Source organism: Leucopleurus acutus (assembly GCF_964270905.1).
Source record: "Leucopleurus acutus genome assembly, chromosome: 15".
Classification (NCBI taxonomy): Eukaryota; Metazoa; Chordata; class Mammalia; order Artiodactyla; family Delphinidae; genus Leucopleurus; species Leucopleurus acutus.
In genome coordinates, this window is record NC_139157.1 from 14,100,462 (window position 1) to 14,116,774 (window position 16,313).

The 16,313-nt window shown below is 39.0% G+C and overlaps 1 protein-coding gene across 6 annotated transcripts in view; it reads left to right on the forward strand.

Moving 5' to 3' along the window:
- SYNE1 (spectrin repeat containing nuclear envelope protein 1) overlaps positions 1-16,313 on the forward strand; it is a 464,341-nt gene that overhangs the window by 397,437 nt on the left and 50,591 nt on the right. For all 6 annotated transcript variants that reach the window (XM_082855887.1, XM_082855882.1, XM_082855883.1 and 3 more), the window contains one exon: positions 16,019-16,181. In XM_082855887.1, coding sequence (XP_082712013.1) covers positions 16,019-16,181 — 163 coding nt within the window. The remainder of the gene's footprint in view (positions 1-16,018; positions 16,182-16,313) is intronic.

The window sequence follows — 16,313 nt, forward strand, 5'->3', positions numbered from 1 at the left end:
ACCTAATTTCCCAGTCCTTTGTGAAGTACTGACAGCGACTATGAGAGATATAGGAGGTACAAAGACGGAAGCCCTTTCTTCAAGGAGTTCATAGTGGGAATTATGCATGTGAAGAAATCAAGTAAAATGATGTGCTAAATGCCTTAGTAAAAGTACCATAAAGAGATGGAAACTTAATGGTGCAGCTTAAGCTACTGTAAGTATTTAGGCATTGGTAGATTTTAGAACCCCAGTGCTGTGTTTAGCCTCACTTCTCAGTCACTGATAACCGAATCTTATTTCAGAGGGAGGAGCTGAAGCCCTTTGTGCTATAAATACCCTTCTTAGGGAAGCCGCCCACTCGGTAAACATCCCTGGATTTTTTTCAGTCAGATTATGACTCATGGAATTGGCTTTCATTTCCATGTAATCCAGTTAAACCAGTTAATATCCTTTTCTAATTTCTAGTTGGTTCAGTGGTGTGGAATATGGGGTTGCACTAAGTCAAAATGTTTTAAATTTAATTTAATTTAATCACAAGCAGCTAGTTTGGTGTATGCCCAGCTGGTAGCCAGCGTTACATACAATGAGTTAGGTGTTTACTCCTCAAAGCCATGTTGATTTGTAACTTTTCTATCTATTTTTTCAATCAAGAATTTTCTAGGTGTTATTTAGTTTATTTTTCCAAAGACACATTAGTAAATTTGAATCAATTAAATATAGGGTACACAGGCTTGCATTTTAGTCACTAAAATGCTCATATGTTCCTACTTTTGTAGAATCTCATTATACACAGATGTAACATATATATTGTCCATTTCTAATTGTCTCCTTCCAACGTAGACCAGATGACATTTTGACCATTCGTGTGTCCTGAGGTTTAATGCCACGCTGGATTCATAGTTCCTTGAAGCCTCTCCTAAATGACACTCAGCCCTCACGTTTGCTTTCCACTTTTTGGTTTATTGCCTGTTCTAACGCACAGGCAAGATGACTGTCTTCCACACCCATCTTCAACTATGACCTGCCAGCTGAAATACTAAGTTTCTATGATTCAGTCTCATTCACTACTCTTCCCTCTTCCAAATTTTTTTAACATTGATTAATTGAAGCAGAACGTAACTTATGCCTTTGGGTATTTTCACGTTGTTTTGATGCTCTTGGGAATGGAGAGGTTATTTTTGAAGATGATCATATTTTCAGGTGAACAGCTTCCCAGCTAACAGAAAGATGGAAAAAAGAAAGAAGATTCACTGATAATAACCTGTTATATACAAATAGAATGCATAACTTTGAGTCAGATTCTTATTACTAGGATTGGCTTAGACCATTCTAAGTACAGAGTAGCTATGTTTTGCTTTGAATTTTTAAACTAACTGTCACCAAGCATTGTCAGCTTTTTAGGATAACAAAAAAATCTGCTCAGTTATTATTAGGGCTCAATGGATAATGTTATAGTATACGTTCTAGACCTACTCAGTTCAATATAGCAGTCACTAGCTACATGTGGCAATTTAAATGAGTTGAAATGGAATATAATTAAATTAGAATTTTTTTTAAAAATCTGATTTTATTTTTTATTTTATCTTATTTATTTATTTTTGGCTGTGTTGGGTTTCGTTGCTGTGCGCCGGCTTTCTCTAGTTGCAGCGAGCGGGGGCTACTCTTCATTGCGGTGCGTCATGGGCTTCTCGTTGCGGTGGCTTCTCTTGTTGCGGAGCACGGGCTCTAGGCGCGTGGGCTTCAGTAGTTGTGGCACGTGTGCTCAGTAGTTGTGGCTCTCAGGCTCTAAGAGCACACGCTCAGTAGTTGTGGCGCACGGGCTTAGTTGATCCGCGGCATGTGGGATCTTGTCGGACCAGAGATCGAACGGGTGTCCCCTGCATTGGCAGGCGGATTCTTAACCACTGAGCCACCAGGGAAGCCCCCAATTAAATTAGAATTCAATTTTAATTACAGTCAGTTGCACTAGGCACATTTCCAATGCTCAATAACCACACGAGGATACTGTCTACCTTATTGGATACTGCAGACACAGAACATTTTCATCATCTCAGAAAGTTCTGTTGACCAATGCTGGCCTAGATAATTAAAAGCATTTCTGAGCCTTTAGTTTTCATTAAGAGTCAGTATAATTTGACTGTAACTGTAATTTCCGTAAAAAAAATTGGTGTAACTGTAATTTCTGTAAAACTGTCTTCAAGGACTCTAGCTCTCATTTTATCAGTGGACCTTATGCAAAAACCCACATGGCAATTTTTCCAGCGCCTAGCACTAACAGAAAATGTCTTTTAGCATCAGTAGTTCAGAGCTTCTAATGACAGAGAATACATTATTAAATATTTCCCATCTTGGTATCTAGGAACGTCAGACTCAAGTTGTTTGCCCTGCTGTAATGACTTTTTCTTAGTTAACTGGACTCTAATATAAGGATATTCTTCTTTCCTCTACCAAACCTAAATACCCATCACCAAAAACAAAGCACACATTAGTTATTTGGTTCTTTTTTTTTTTAATAATAGTTTTATTGAGATACAATTCACATACCATACAACTCATATATCAAAAGTATACAATTCAGTGATTTTTAGTATATTTACAGAGCTGTGCGTCCATCACCATAATCAATTTTAAAACATTTTCGTCACCCCCAAATAAAAACTTTAACCCCTTTTTTCCTTTCTGCCCTCCCTCCTTTTCCTCCAGTCCCAGGCAACTACTAATCCACTTCCTGCCTGTTTAGATTTACCGATTCTGGACAGTTCATATACACGATATCATACAGTATGTGGTCCCTTATGACTGGTTGTTTTTAATCTGTGTTTTAATTATAATTCCCTTAAACACTGTATAGAAGTAAAAACAAATATAATTTTTTAAAACTATGGAATGCCTCCTGTTTATGAAGTACTTCCTCTGCACGTTGCTACAGGGCAGAAGCTGGCGAACTCTCTGCTTGGGGCCATATGGTAAATAATCTAGGCTGTGTGGGCTGAACAGTCCCTGACAAAGCCCTCTCCCATTGAATCACAAAAGCAGCCTTAGACAGTGTGTAGAGAAGCAACAGGTTCCAGTAACATTTTATTACCAAAACAGGTGGCCAGACATAGTTTGCAGACACCACTCTGGGATGAAAAAGAAAATGGTTCCCATCCAAATAAGGGTAAAAGGTAAAGTGGGGATACACGTGGTTCCTCACCTCAGGGCCTTCCCCTTTCTGTTACTTCTTCCTGCTCTCTCTCCTCTGTCTGGCCAGGCCAGCCCCTAATTCTTCTTCATGCTCCTCCTTTTCTCTAGATTAGATTAGATTCTTCTCGTCTGCTCAGTAGGCTTTCTGTACAGAGTCCATAGCATTTCTCTTGATTATAATAAATATCTCGTGTGATAGATTGTTTAAAGTTTCTTTTCTCTATTGAAATGTAAGTATCTAACTTGATCACCACAGTAATCCCAGAACCTAACATAGTTCTTTGCATATAATTGTCACTCCAGTATTTGTTGAGTTTCTCAATCTGAGACATAGTGTTTGAAATGTGCCCTACATACAGATAAGAATATAGCAGAGCCTGGGCTTAGGGCTTTTCCCTGAATTATAAGGTGTTTCTGCTTCACCTACACTGTGATGTTTGCCAAATTACTTATCTTCTTAGTGCTTCAATTACATGGTGTGAAAGGTTATCAGGGGGATTAAATGAGGTGGTACCTGTAAACCACTTAGCACAGTGAAGTGCTCAATCAACAAATGTCAGCTGTCATCCCAGAGGGAGTTTAGAGGCTTGTGCAGTACAAGGAAGGCTTTGCAAAGTTGTAGCAGCTGCCCTCAGAAGGGGTTTCAGTCTAATGGGAGTTCTGCCCAAACAAGAGGAAAAAGAAAACTTAATTCTTGGAATTTGTGGCTGGTATTACCTCATGGTGATCCATTCAGAAAAGTCAAGCCAGGATCAGGAATTCTTTGATGCAGCAAGCAAGGAAATGACCAAGAACTAATCAAGAGTCCTAGGTTTAGCTCACCTTGTTCCAGCTGTGTGACCTAGGGCTTAACTGTATAACCTCTCAGAACCCTATAGTCCTCATTTTCAAAGTGTTCATTAAGACAACTGCCACATCTCCGATGAGACAACATAGGGGAAAGGACCACGTATACTATAAAATGCTATATGTGCCAGTCTTATTCTTTTAGACGGCTGCAGAGCATTCCACAGTTCATTCCACAGAACATTCCATGTTCCATTTATACAACGTGATTTATCCAGTATTTTCCCTATTGATGGAAATTGATATTATTGCCATTTTTTCGGTACTACAATAATTGTGTCTTTAAAGCCTTGCCTTGTGTTTAATTCATTAGAATAAATATATTGTGCTAAGGATAATGAACATGGAAAAAAAAATTAACCCATGGGAAAAACTATATAAAGTAAAAGGGAATTAAACTAAGGAAATAATGGCAATAAAAAATTTTAAAGATCTAAGTTTTTTAAATGTTAGTCATAATCAAGAAAAAGCAAATTTGTCTACTGTTATAGAATTATGACCAATATATTCCTTTAACCAAATTTACATATTTACATTCCTGATAAAAATAGTATATCAGTGGAGTGATTGTTTTATAAAGAATTCACAATAGTATATCTTTAAGTAGCAGGATTTTAAAAATAATTTTATTTTTAACCAAGTTTTCTGGAATTTTTTAAATGTAAAATGCAGGTTTGTTTCTTTTATAAAGAAAATGTATTACTATTTTAAAAGCAGTCAACTCACACAACCAGAACCAAATGCTTTGTTTTATTTTAGTTGCAATTCATCATATTGGCCTTTAAAAAAAAAAAAAACTTAGCAAATGTTCATTATCTATTTATTTACTTGTAACTTATTTGTGTGTATGTATGTTAAAATCCAAAAAGGATTTAAAGCAGACAGCATTAGTCATTTTTTATTAAATTACCAGTAATGGGTAATTTGGGAGCTTATTTTCTTTACAAGCTTAAATTATGAAATTTATATAGAGTCAGTGCAGAAAATTTAGAAACTCTTGAAATTCACAAAAGAAAAAAAGTTATCTGAGATTCCACCAAGCAAATGAACAGATCCTTTTTAAAATTACCTTAAAATGAACATGTTATTTTTGTCACTTTATATCATTTTTTTTTTTTTTGCGGTACGCAGGCCTCTCACTGTTGTGGCCTCTCCCGTTGCGGAGCACAGGCTCCGGATGCGCAGGCTCAGCGGCCATGGCTCACAGGCCCAGCCGCTCCGCGGCACGTGGGATCTTCCCGGACCGGGGCACGAACCCGCGTCCCCCTGCATCGGCAGGCGGACTCTCAACCACTGCGCCAGCAGGGAAACCCTATCATTATTTTTAAAAAGACAAAGGTTTATGTAAGGGGAGAATAGTATTTCTTCATTACTTTTCATTTTCAAATAGTCTGTTTAAAGGTGAAGAGCAAGCACTTTGCCACAGAATATCTTGTCCATCCCATCTTCCCAAACAGCCCCTAAAACTCCTACTTAACACCACTTAACTGGCAAATCAGATTGAAGGAAAAAAGCAGTTGCTCCTTTTTGCTATACAGTTTGCCGCCGTACTTGTAGAGGTTTTGCTTGTTTGCATTTGGTACATTTATCTTTGCAGATATCTTTTCCAACTTAAACTGCCTGCGAGAAAAGTCGAAGGTCCTTCCAGAATGGCAGAGTGTCTGCAGCCGGTCTTATTTTTGATACCCTTCTTTCTTTAGACCTGGAGCCTCCCCCTCCTAGCAGATTACCCTGAGCCTTTTCCCTTCTTACACTCGTGGCCTACATTCCAGGAGATCAAGCCTGGCACATGTTAATGAATGTAGGTTTTATTTAGAAACATGACCACTTGTCACTCACTGCTCAGTGTCATATTGTCAGGCAGACTTACCAACATTTGTCTGGAGTGAGCATTTTCATACTTCCATACACAGACTGGGGAAACTTTCATCCCCACGCAGGATTTAGCCTTTTGCTCTGCAAACCTGACTTTTGCAAGTGGAAACTTCATGGTGGTGGCGGAAGATCCGTGTGCCCTGAGGATGGCAGAGGACGGCTGTGTGGACGCAGAGCTCCCCGATTGTAACTGCAGTGTCACAAGGCAGGCATCTCCTTGAGTTTCTTCCCTTGGGCGTAGCTTTCATGTTACATGGGGGATGGATGCTGGAGCTTTAATCCATAATTGTGTTGGCCAGTGTTACGTGGAGATGACTGGTGTGGGGAGATAGTTGGCCGTGGACTCCTCAGACTTATTTGTCGGTTTGTTTTCTTGTCTCCTGCTGGGCCTGCGGAGCTGGATGGAAAGGTTAATGGACTTTGTTATGGTTCAGTATCTACTTGTCTTGGGACTGGATGCATCATACGAGGAGTATGGTTACAGTAGAGAGCCTGAGACACAGGAAAGAGATTCAGAAAAAGATTCAGTGGAAAGATCCTGTTAGTCCATCATCTGCTATTTAAAGGATGAGCTCCTTCTGAAACTGAAATTCAGTCACGGCCAGTTCACAGCTTTGTAGGTGAAAGCGTTCCTTTAATAAATAGAAATCTACTCATGTTTCAGGGGCTGGGAGGGTTTTGTGTGTGAGAGAAGGTTGTTTCTGTTTTATGTATGTCAGTAGGTTTTGGTCACTGACTAGTATAAAGGTTTTCAATAGTATGTGTAAAATATAGAAGGTTATGTCTAAAATGGCAACTTAGTGCGTTATACAAATGTTTACTTCATGATTTTTTTTCAGTTAGAATAACATTACATCAGGAATTTTCATTTTGTTTTTAAAAAATATTTTTCTTATACCATAACATCCCCCAGACAAATCCCTACTGATGAATAGAACTTATTAATGGTACTTTTGGTTCTTTTATATTGAGAATATGAATTTTTTTGTTTTGGTTTATGGATCTACTAAATTTGTTTGAAGGAAAGTAGTGAGGTATGTATATGAAATATGTAGATATATATGTGTATATGTACGTATTCATGTGACAATATTAAGAAGCTGGACAACTGGATTTCATAGTAGAATCCTTCTCAAGAAAGGTCAAGTGTGCAGGAAACACACTGGACTCTGAAAGGGGAACCAGAGTGTAGGGACTTACAGATTCACCGGGCTTGCTAAACTTACCCAGACATGTGACGTCTGTAAACACCTATTTTAAATTATAACCCTGTATGCTACCAAAAGGAGTGTTGCTCAAACTTCTTACAGTGATAAATAAAACTATTATGATGCTTCACCCAAGGATTTCCTTTAAAGAAATGATGAAAAAAAATGTGGGACATTTCTCTTAAAGAAGAATGATCCTTGTCCTGCAAATACCAAGTTTAATAGCTCAAGGATGATGTATGGGGGCCTTATCCCACACCTTCTCTCAGTTCACATCCGCTCCCCCCAACACACACACAATGTATTTTGCTATTTGTAGTCAAATACATTTTTTAAAAAATGAGAAAGGAGAACCACTTAAGCATTCACCCTCCCTGACTTTACTAAGATTTACACGTTCATTTGAAAGAGGAACTTGCCCCTAATAGACTGTATGAACAAGCATTTCCACGTCACGATGCCCTTGACGTATTGCACTAACTGCTCTGACTATTGGAATTCCTTCAATGTTATACAAGGTTACTAATCCAGTAAAATATTTGGCTACTGTAGACAATATCCAATGGAACAGTGTTTACTTATATCCCTTTGTGCTTTGGATCTTTTGATCATTTTTGTCAGTGAATTTTGAACCAAGAAAATGAATGAATTTTAGTCCTTAGCAAACAGATCATTTGCAAATGTTGTACCTAGAGGAAAATTTAAGTATACATTTAATATCAAATAAATTAAATTAAAATATGTTAACAAAATAAGCAATATTTTAGTTAGAACACTAATTATTAACGTTTAGCAGGCATTTAAATAGTACCCGACTTTGTGCAAGGCAACAAGCTCAGTCTGGCAACTAGAAGTGGAAAGGGAAAACCCGAAGTGGCAATTCACAGCTCCAGCTTTCCAGGGAACTTCCCATGAGGAGCAGGAAGGTGAGCATTAATAATACCAGGAAGTTCGAACAAGGGTAAGAAGGAAGCAGGCACTGAGTGAAGTACCCTCCCAGCCTCCGGGTCCACACAAAACCCTGATGATGTCATGAGTTTTCTTTAAAACCCCATCCCGAAGCATAGTCAGCATTCAAATCCTATCAGACCTGAAGACAGGAAGCTGGTCAAGTGGGAGAGGTTCCTGAGAAGACATTCTTATTGGGGTCAAACCAAGATGGACAGCAGTGCGGTGAGCCATTCTTCAGTCCTGTTCCAGTGGGTTTATTGATTGTAGACTGTCCTTTCCATCTGGGACACTAAAGCAGGATGGCCAAGGTCATGGTAAATCCTAAGCCCGTACCATGGTCATTGGTAGAATATGTACCCCGAACTTTATACCCAGTAGCTGCTCAAAAACTGTCATTCACTGACTGACGCTCAAGTGAATTTTGTCTGACATATGAGAGACATGTGAGTGGGTTGTATGTAGCAGTTATTGGAATTATTTTTCAAGGCTAATGCCTTGAAATGCCCTAGAGACAGAGTACAAATTGTACTTATAAAGCTAATTAGAAAAGTATTATCTTGAATGGAATTACGAATTATGATAACATTGCAATGCATGTTTTCTGTTCCCTTTCAATCCTTTATATTGTGGAACGTGAACATAATTTTTTAAATACACATTTTTTAAAACAATATAAGGTAATGCACCTCAGCATGCCTTTATACACTGATCAAATATAGGGATTTTTATTATAATTAATGAAATACAGATATTATTATCAAGAACCGACCATCGTGAAAATACTTCTAAGCATTTGTATGACAGAGGAAAAGTGATGGTGTCATGACTAGATTTTCATTTGAGAGAGAAACATTGATTTATAGAAACTGTAATAGAAGTGATGATATCCATTTTAAGCAATTAAAAATGAATAAAGGGGCTTCCCTGGTGGCACAGTGGTTGAGAGTCCGCCTGCCGATTCAGGGGGCACAGGTTCGTTCCCCGGTCCGGGAGGATCCCGCATGCCACAGAGCGGCTGGGCCCGTGAGCCATGGCCACTGGGCCTGCGCGTCCGGAGCCTGTGCTCCGCAACGGGAGAGGCCACAACAGTGAGAGGCCTGCATACCGCAAAAAAACAAAACAAAACAAAACAAAGAATAAAAATTCTCAAAATACTTTGGTTATGAGACAGTTTCTTCAGAGAGGTGGCTCCTGACCAGAGAAGCAAATCCTAGTCATCTGGGGAGGCACAGAGGGCGGGGAGAAGGTGGGGAGAGAGTTAGCAGTGGCACGTGTGGGTGGAAAGCACCCCTAAGTGATCCAGTACCGGTCCTAGGTTGAGAATCACTTCTTTACTCTCTGGAAGTACTAGAGCTGAGAAATAGTAGGTGATTCTGAGTGCAAGTTTTCTGTCTTTGAGAACATTCTACTGCAGATCCCTGCCCTGAAATATATCACATCCTTAGAGTCTTGGGGCCGGAGGGTTGTTTTGTTTTGTTTTTTTTCCTGGCTGCGCTGCGCAGCATGCGGGATCTTAGTTCCCCGACCAGGGATCCAACCTGTGCCCCTCCCCTTGCAGTGGAAGCTCAGAGTTTAACCACTGGACCGCCAGGGAAGTCCCTATCACATCCCTAGATTTTTTTTTTCTTACAATTATATTTTATTTTATTTTATATTTTTTCTTAACATTTTTATTGGAGTATAATTGCTTTACAATGGTGTGTTAGTTTCTGCTTTAGAACAAAGTGAATCAGGTATACATATGCAGATATCCCCATATCTTTTCCCTCTTGCGCCTCCCTCCCTCCCACCCTCCCTATCCCACCCCTCTAGGTGGTCACAAAGCACCGAGCTGATCTCCCTGTGCTATGCGACTGCTTCCCACTAGCTATCTATTTTACATGTGGTAGTGTATATATGTCCATATATACACTACCACTCTCTCACTTTGTCCCAGCTTACCCTTCCCCCTTCCCATGTCCTCAAGTCCATTCTCTAGGAGGTCTGTGTCTTTATTCCCGTGTTGCCCCTAGGTTCTTCATGACCTTTTTTTTTTTTTTTTTAGATTCCATATATATATGTTAGCATTACGGTATTTGTTTTTCTCTTTCTGACTTACTTCACTCTGTATGACAGACTCTAGGTCCATCCACCTCACTACAAATAACTCAATTTCGTTTCTTTTTATGGCTGAGTAATATTCCATTGTATATATGTGCCACATCTTCTTTATCCATTCATCTATCAGTGGACACTTAGGTTGCTTCCATGTCCTGGCTATTGTAAATAGAGCTGCAGTGAACATTGTGGTACATGATTCTTTTTGAATTATGGTTTTCTCAGGGTATATGCCCAGTACTGGGATTGCTGGGTCTTATGGTAGTTCTATTTTTAGTTTTTTAAGGAACCTCCATACTGTTTGCCATAGTGGCTGTATCAATTTACATTCCCACCAACAGTGTCTGAGGGTTCGCTTTTCTCCACACCCTCTCCAGCATTTATTGTTTCTAGATTTTTTGATGATGGCCATTCTGACCAGTGTGAGATGATATCACATTGTAGTTTTGATTTGCATTTCTCTAATGATTAATGATGTTGAGCATTCTTTCATTTGTTTGTTGGCAATCTGTATATCTTCTTTGGAGAAATGTCTATGTAGGTCTTCTGCCCATTTTTGGATTGGGTTGTTTGTTTTTTTTTTGATATTGAGCTGCATGAGCTGCTTGTAAATTTTGGAGATTAATCCTTTGTCAGTTGCTTCATTTGCAAGTATTTTCTCCCATTCTGAGGGTTGTCTTGTGGTCTTGTTTATGGTTTCCTTTGCTGTGCAAAAGCTTTGAAGTTTCATTAGGTCCCCTTTGTTTATTTTTGTTTTTATTTCCATTTCCCTAGGAGGCGGGTCAAAAAGGATCTTGCTGTGATTTATGTCATAGACTGTTCTGCCTATGTTTTCCTCTAAGAATTTGATAGTGTCTGACCTTACATTTAGGTCCTTAATCCATTTTGAGTTTATTTTTGTGTATGGTGTTAGGGAGTGTTCTAATTTCGTTCTTTTCCATGTAGGTGTCCAGTTTTCCCAGCACCACTTATTGAAGAGGCTGTCTTTTCTCCATTGTATATTCTTCCCTCATTTATCAAAGATAAGGTGACCATATGTGCGTGGATTTATCTCTGGGCTTCCTATCCTGTTCCATTGATCTATATATATATTTTTTGTGCCGGTACCATACTGTTTTGATTACTATAGCTTTGTAGTATTGTCTGAAGTCCAGGAGCCAGATTCCTCCAGCTCCGTTTTTCTTTCTCAAGACTGCTTTGGCTATTCGGGGTCTTTTGTGTTTCCATACAAATTGTGAAATTTTTTGTTCTAGTTCTGTGAAAAATGCCAGTGGTAGTTTGATAGGGATTGCATTGAATCTGTAGATTGCTTTGGGTAGTATAGTCATTTTCACAATGTTGATTCTTCCAATCCAAGAACATGGTATATCTCTCCATCTATTTGTATCATCTTTAGCTTCTTTCATCAGTGTCTTATAAGTTTCTGCATACAGGACTTCTGTCTCCTTAGGTAGGTTTATTCCTAGGTATTTTATTTAATTCCTAGGCATTATTTTGTTGCAATGATAAATAGGAGTTTTTTCTTAATTTCACTTTCAGATTTTTCATCATTAGTGCATAAGAATGCAAGAGATTTCTGTACATTAATTTTGTATCCTTCTACTTTACCAAATTCATTGATTAGCTCTAGTAGTTTTCTGGTAGCATCTTTAAGATTCTCTATGTATAGTATCATGTCATCTGTAAACAGTGACAGCTTTACTTCTTCTTTTCCGATTTGGATTCTTTTTATTTCTGTTTCTTCTCTGATTGCTGTGGATAAAACTTCCAAAACTATGTTGAATAATAGTGGTGAGAGTGGGCAACCTTGTCTTGTTCCTGATCTTAGTGGAAATGGTTTCAGTTTTTCACCATTGAGGATGATGTTGGCTGTGGGATTGTCATATATGGCCTTTATTATGTTGAGGTAAGTTTTCTCTGTTCCTACTTTCTGGAGGGTTTTTATCATAAATGGGTGTTGAAGTTTGTTGAAAGCTTTCTCTGCATCTATTGAGATGATCATATGGTTTTTCTCCTTCGATTTGTTAATATGGTGCATCACATTGATTGATTTGCGTATATTGAAGAATCCTTGCATTCCTGAAATAAACCCCACTTGATCATGGTGTATGATCCGTTTAATGTGCTGTTGGATTCTGTTTGCTAGTATTTTGTTGAGGATTTTTGCATCTATGTTCATCAGTGATATTGGCCTGTAGTTTTCTTTCTTTGTGACATCCTTGTCTGGTTTTGATATCAGGGTGATGGTGGCCTCGTAGAATGAGTTTGGGAGTGTTCCTCCCTCTGCTATGTTTTGGAAGAGTTTGAGAAGGATAGGTGTTAGCTCTTCTCTAAATGTTTGATAGAATTCGCCTGTGAAGCCATCTGGTCCTGGGCTTTTGTTTGTTGGAAGATTTTTAATCACAGTTTCAATTTCAGTGCTTGTGATTGGTCTGTTCATATTTTCTATTTCTTCCTGGTTCAGTCTTGGAAGATTCCTAGAGTTTTAAAAGACATGTTGCTCTTGACATTTTTTCCAAGCAGATACCTCTTTAGTTGAACCAAGTTTACAACTCGGAGATGGAGATATTTTGCTTATCTGCCATTCATTTCTATTAGGAGCAGTGTCAGTAAGGTGACCACATGTCCTGAACCAAAAGGTGGACAGTATAAAAAAACTTACGGTCTAAAAGCAGACTTGAATTTTAAGGAAGGGTTGTACCAGAAATCATTGATCATTTGCTCCTCCTTCACATCGCCTTTTGTTTTAGAGCCATCTATGTACATACATCCAGTCAGCCATGTCAGGCCCTCAACAGAGACTCAGTCGTCGATTTTTGCTACTATTACTTGGTAATAATAGAGTTGAGAAGTACTATCTGTGTCCCTCCCAAATTCCTGCTGACACCCTGCCCTCACTGGGAAATAACGTTTCAAATCGAATTCATCTATCCCTGCTCTACGCCCCTGATCCTGCCTCCTGTGCATTCTCGCTCCATCATCTGTATTCATCTGTAATTTCTCTCCTTTTTCTTCTGTCTTTGGCTCCTTCCTCATGAGTTCCTTTTTCTCTGCCTAAAAACATTCTAAAGCGATTCCAAAACATCAAACTACATTAAACAAAACAAACAAACAAAAAATCAGTTTTTTCTTGTAGCCAGATAGATCATTCTACAGGATTCATACCGTATTTACTTACCTTCGCTGCCTACTTTTTAAAAATAATTAACAATCCTCTTTCATTATAAGTGTATTTCTCTCAAATGCGTCCTGTCTTCTGTTTCCGTAGCCCTTGCTGAACTATTCACTTAGGGTCAGCAGACCTCTTCTAATGAATAGCTCTTTTTAGGCCGCATCAACTACCTTGCTCTGCCTTTGACAAAGTAGACCCGTGATTCCAAACTTAAGCATGCCTAGGGCTTACTTGGAGAGCTTGTTAAGTGTAAATTCCCTGGCCACACCCCCAGAGGTTCTGACTCAATAGGACTGGGTTGGGGTCTAAGAATCTGCATTTATGTGAGGCAAACCAGGTGAAATCTAATGAAGAAGGCATTCAGATCACACTGTGACCAACACTTTCTTCTTTTTCTAAATTATTTTTAATTGAATGTATTTGACACACAACATTGTGTAAATTTAAGGTAAAATTAAGGTAAATTTACGCTTGTTACTTTGATACACTGATATAATGTAATATGATTGCCATTGTAGCGATACTTATCACATTACAAAATTAGAGTACAATATTGTTGTTTATATTCATTTTACCGTGCATTAGATCTCTAAGGCTTATTTACTACTCGTTGCAAGTTTGTACCCTAAAATGCCATCAGTCCTATCCCCCGCCCACCACCAATTCTTTCTTGAAACATTTCCTGCCTTTAGTTTTATGCTACACTTCCCTGCTTCACCTCCTTCCTTTCTGATTATTTTTTCTTCAACTGTGATTCCTCCTTCTTTAACCTTTTAAAACTCATTCTTCTTAGTCCAGCCCCTTTCAGGATGAAATACGTCCTTTCATAGGGCTTCAACTCTATGCCAACAGTATGTAAACCAATGCAATAAACTTCGTCATCTCTTCTGGACCTAAGAACTATATTTCCATACATGTCTAGCTGATCCCACAGACTCATCGTACCCCAAACTTAATGCACCATTAATCCCAAGAACTTGCTCCTCATTCCTGTATCCTCTGAGGCAGCAGCATCTATCTAGTCACCCAACTGGAAAAGACATCATTTCTTAACTCCTTCTGCCTCACGTCATGTCGGTTCGTGAATTTAGCAATCCACTCCTCAGCCCTATCCCCACTGTTTCCAAGTGTAGGCTTTTGATGCAAACTGCTTGGACTATTCTATGTACTTCCTGAATGAGCTCTTACCACAGCCTTGCCTCAGACTTACACACTCAGAATCAAAACTCATCTTAACATTCCTCCGCTAATAGATCTTGGGAAAGTTCTTATTTATCTTTGAAACTACATACAAATCCATTGTCATGTCACTGTGGGAGTTTTATAATCTTGCTCCCATCCACCCATCAGTCTTACCTCTTCCTCTAACCACTTCTTCTGTCTTTCCTGTTTCTCTTTCCCGTCTGTCCACCACTGATCTCCTTGGCATCGTGACACTATTTACCTTCACAATCTCTGCTCTTCTTCATTGTTTCCTAGGCCAGAAATGTTCTGCTTGGCTTGTATCCACCTCTCAAGATGCAGCTCACATGTCATTTCTTCACTTTCCTTCTTTCCTCAAAGTCTGAGCTCCTCAAAGGCAAGGATGAAGCTTTAGTCATCGCTGTTTATCTGTCACCTAGCACCCTACATGTTGGTAGGAGGAATAAAGAAATGAACAAATGGTAAATGAATGAATGATTACTGAACATGGCCAGACAGAATTGATCACTCTTTATTTATTAGCCAGAGACTTCGTTCACTTCTTTAGTTTAGTTCTTACCACACTTTGTTATATTTCATTCTTTCCATGTTCAGATTTCTGGTCAGATGGTACATTTTATTAAGAAAATAATCACATCCGATTTCTTTTGTCTTTCTGGCATCTTAACATTTAAAGTGTCCACGGATGATGGTTAGAGAAATGGCAATTCTTAAAGGAATGAGTTTTTACTCCTTCCTGGCGAGAATGGGAGAATAGTTATTTGTCGTTATTTTTTAAGCATGCTATGTAGTGAATACTATACTGAATTAGGCTCTTCAGGTGGAAGACTGGGTACCTGCCCTCTGCCACTTACAATCCAACAGGTCCTTAGTTACCTTTAACGTGATACGGCATCATTAAAGCTCAAATTGCTTAAGTGCATGTGATATCTCACTGATAGTTTTATCTTCAGTGCTTTCTTCTTTTGACTGAGTTTCTGCCACAATATTGCTGAAATACATCCCACAGGGGGTGAAGTGATTAGAACCATGGATGTGTAATCTGTTTGGTGACAATCCACTGGAAAGGTTAACTTTTTCCTCCCAGTTATTCTTCATAGTAGTATAAATTATATTATTTGCAAAAGTCAAGTAGTATAGATTATACTATTTGTGAAAGTAATAATTTCTATGACAACCATGAGGTTTCTATCACTGTTACATTAGTATAGCTGTGCTGAGTATAACCATGGTTGATATTTTTTTAATGTTTCCCATGTACTGGCACCCTCTGTCATTCACCTCATTTAAATCTCACAAGTACTCTTACTTCATTTCCATTTTATAGGCAAAGAAACAGAGACACAGGAGGGGTGTACAGCTGCCCACAGTCACACAGCCAGTAGGTGGCTGAGCCAGGCTGGACTCTGGCTTTAGACCCAGTGCTGGCTTCTGCTCATGAGGGAAACATGAGTGAAGCCTCTCACTGAAGTTGATGTCTCTCCTTCTCTGCCCACAGGGTAAAGAAGCTGAAGGAGACCCTGGTCGCCGTACAGCAGCTGGATAAAAACATGAGCAGCCTGAGAACGTGGCTGGCCCACATAGAGTCAGAGCTGGCCAAGCCGATCGTCTATGATTCCTGTGACTCAGAAGAAATACAGAAAAAGCTTAACAAGCAGCAGGTAAAATGTAAAACAATGGAAGGAAAGTTAATAGGTTCTTGAATATCTGTCCTCCTGGCCAGAATAGAGACATGATTGTGAGATGGTGAATTAGGATGGAAAATCTGGAGGAAGCTGGGCAGGACTGGTGAG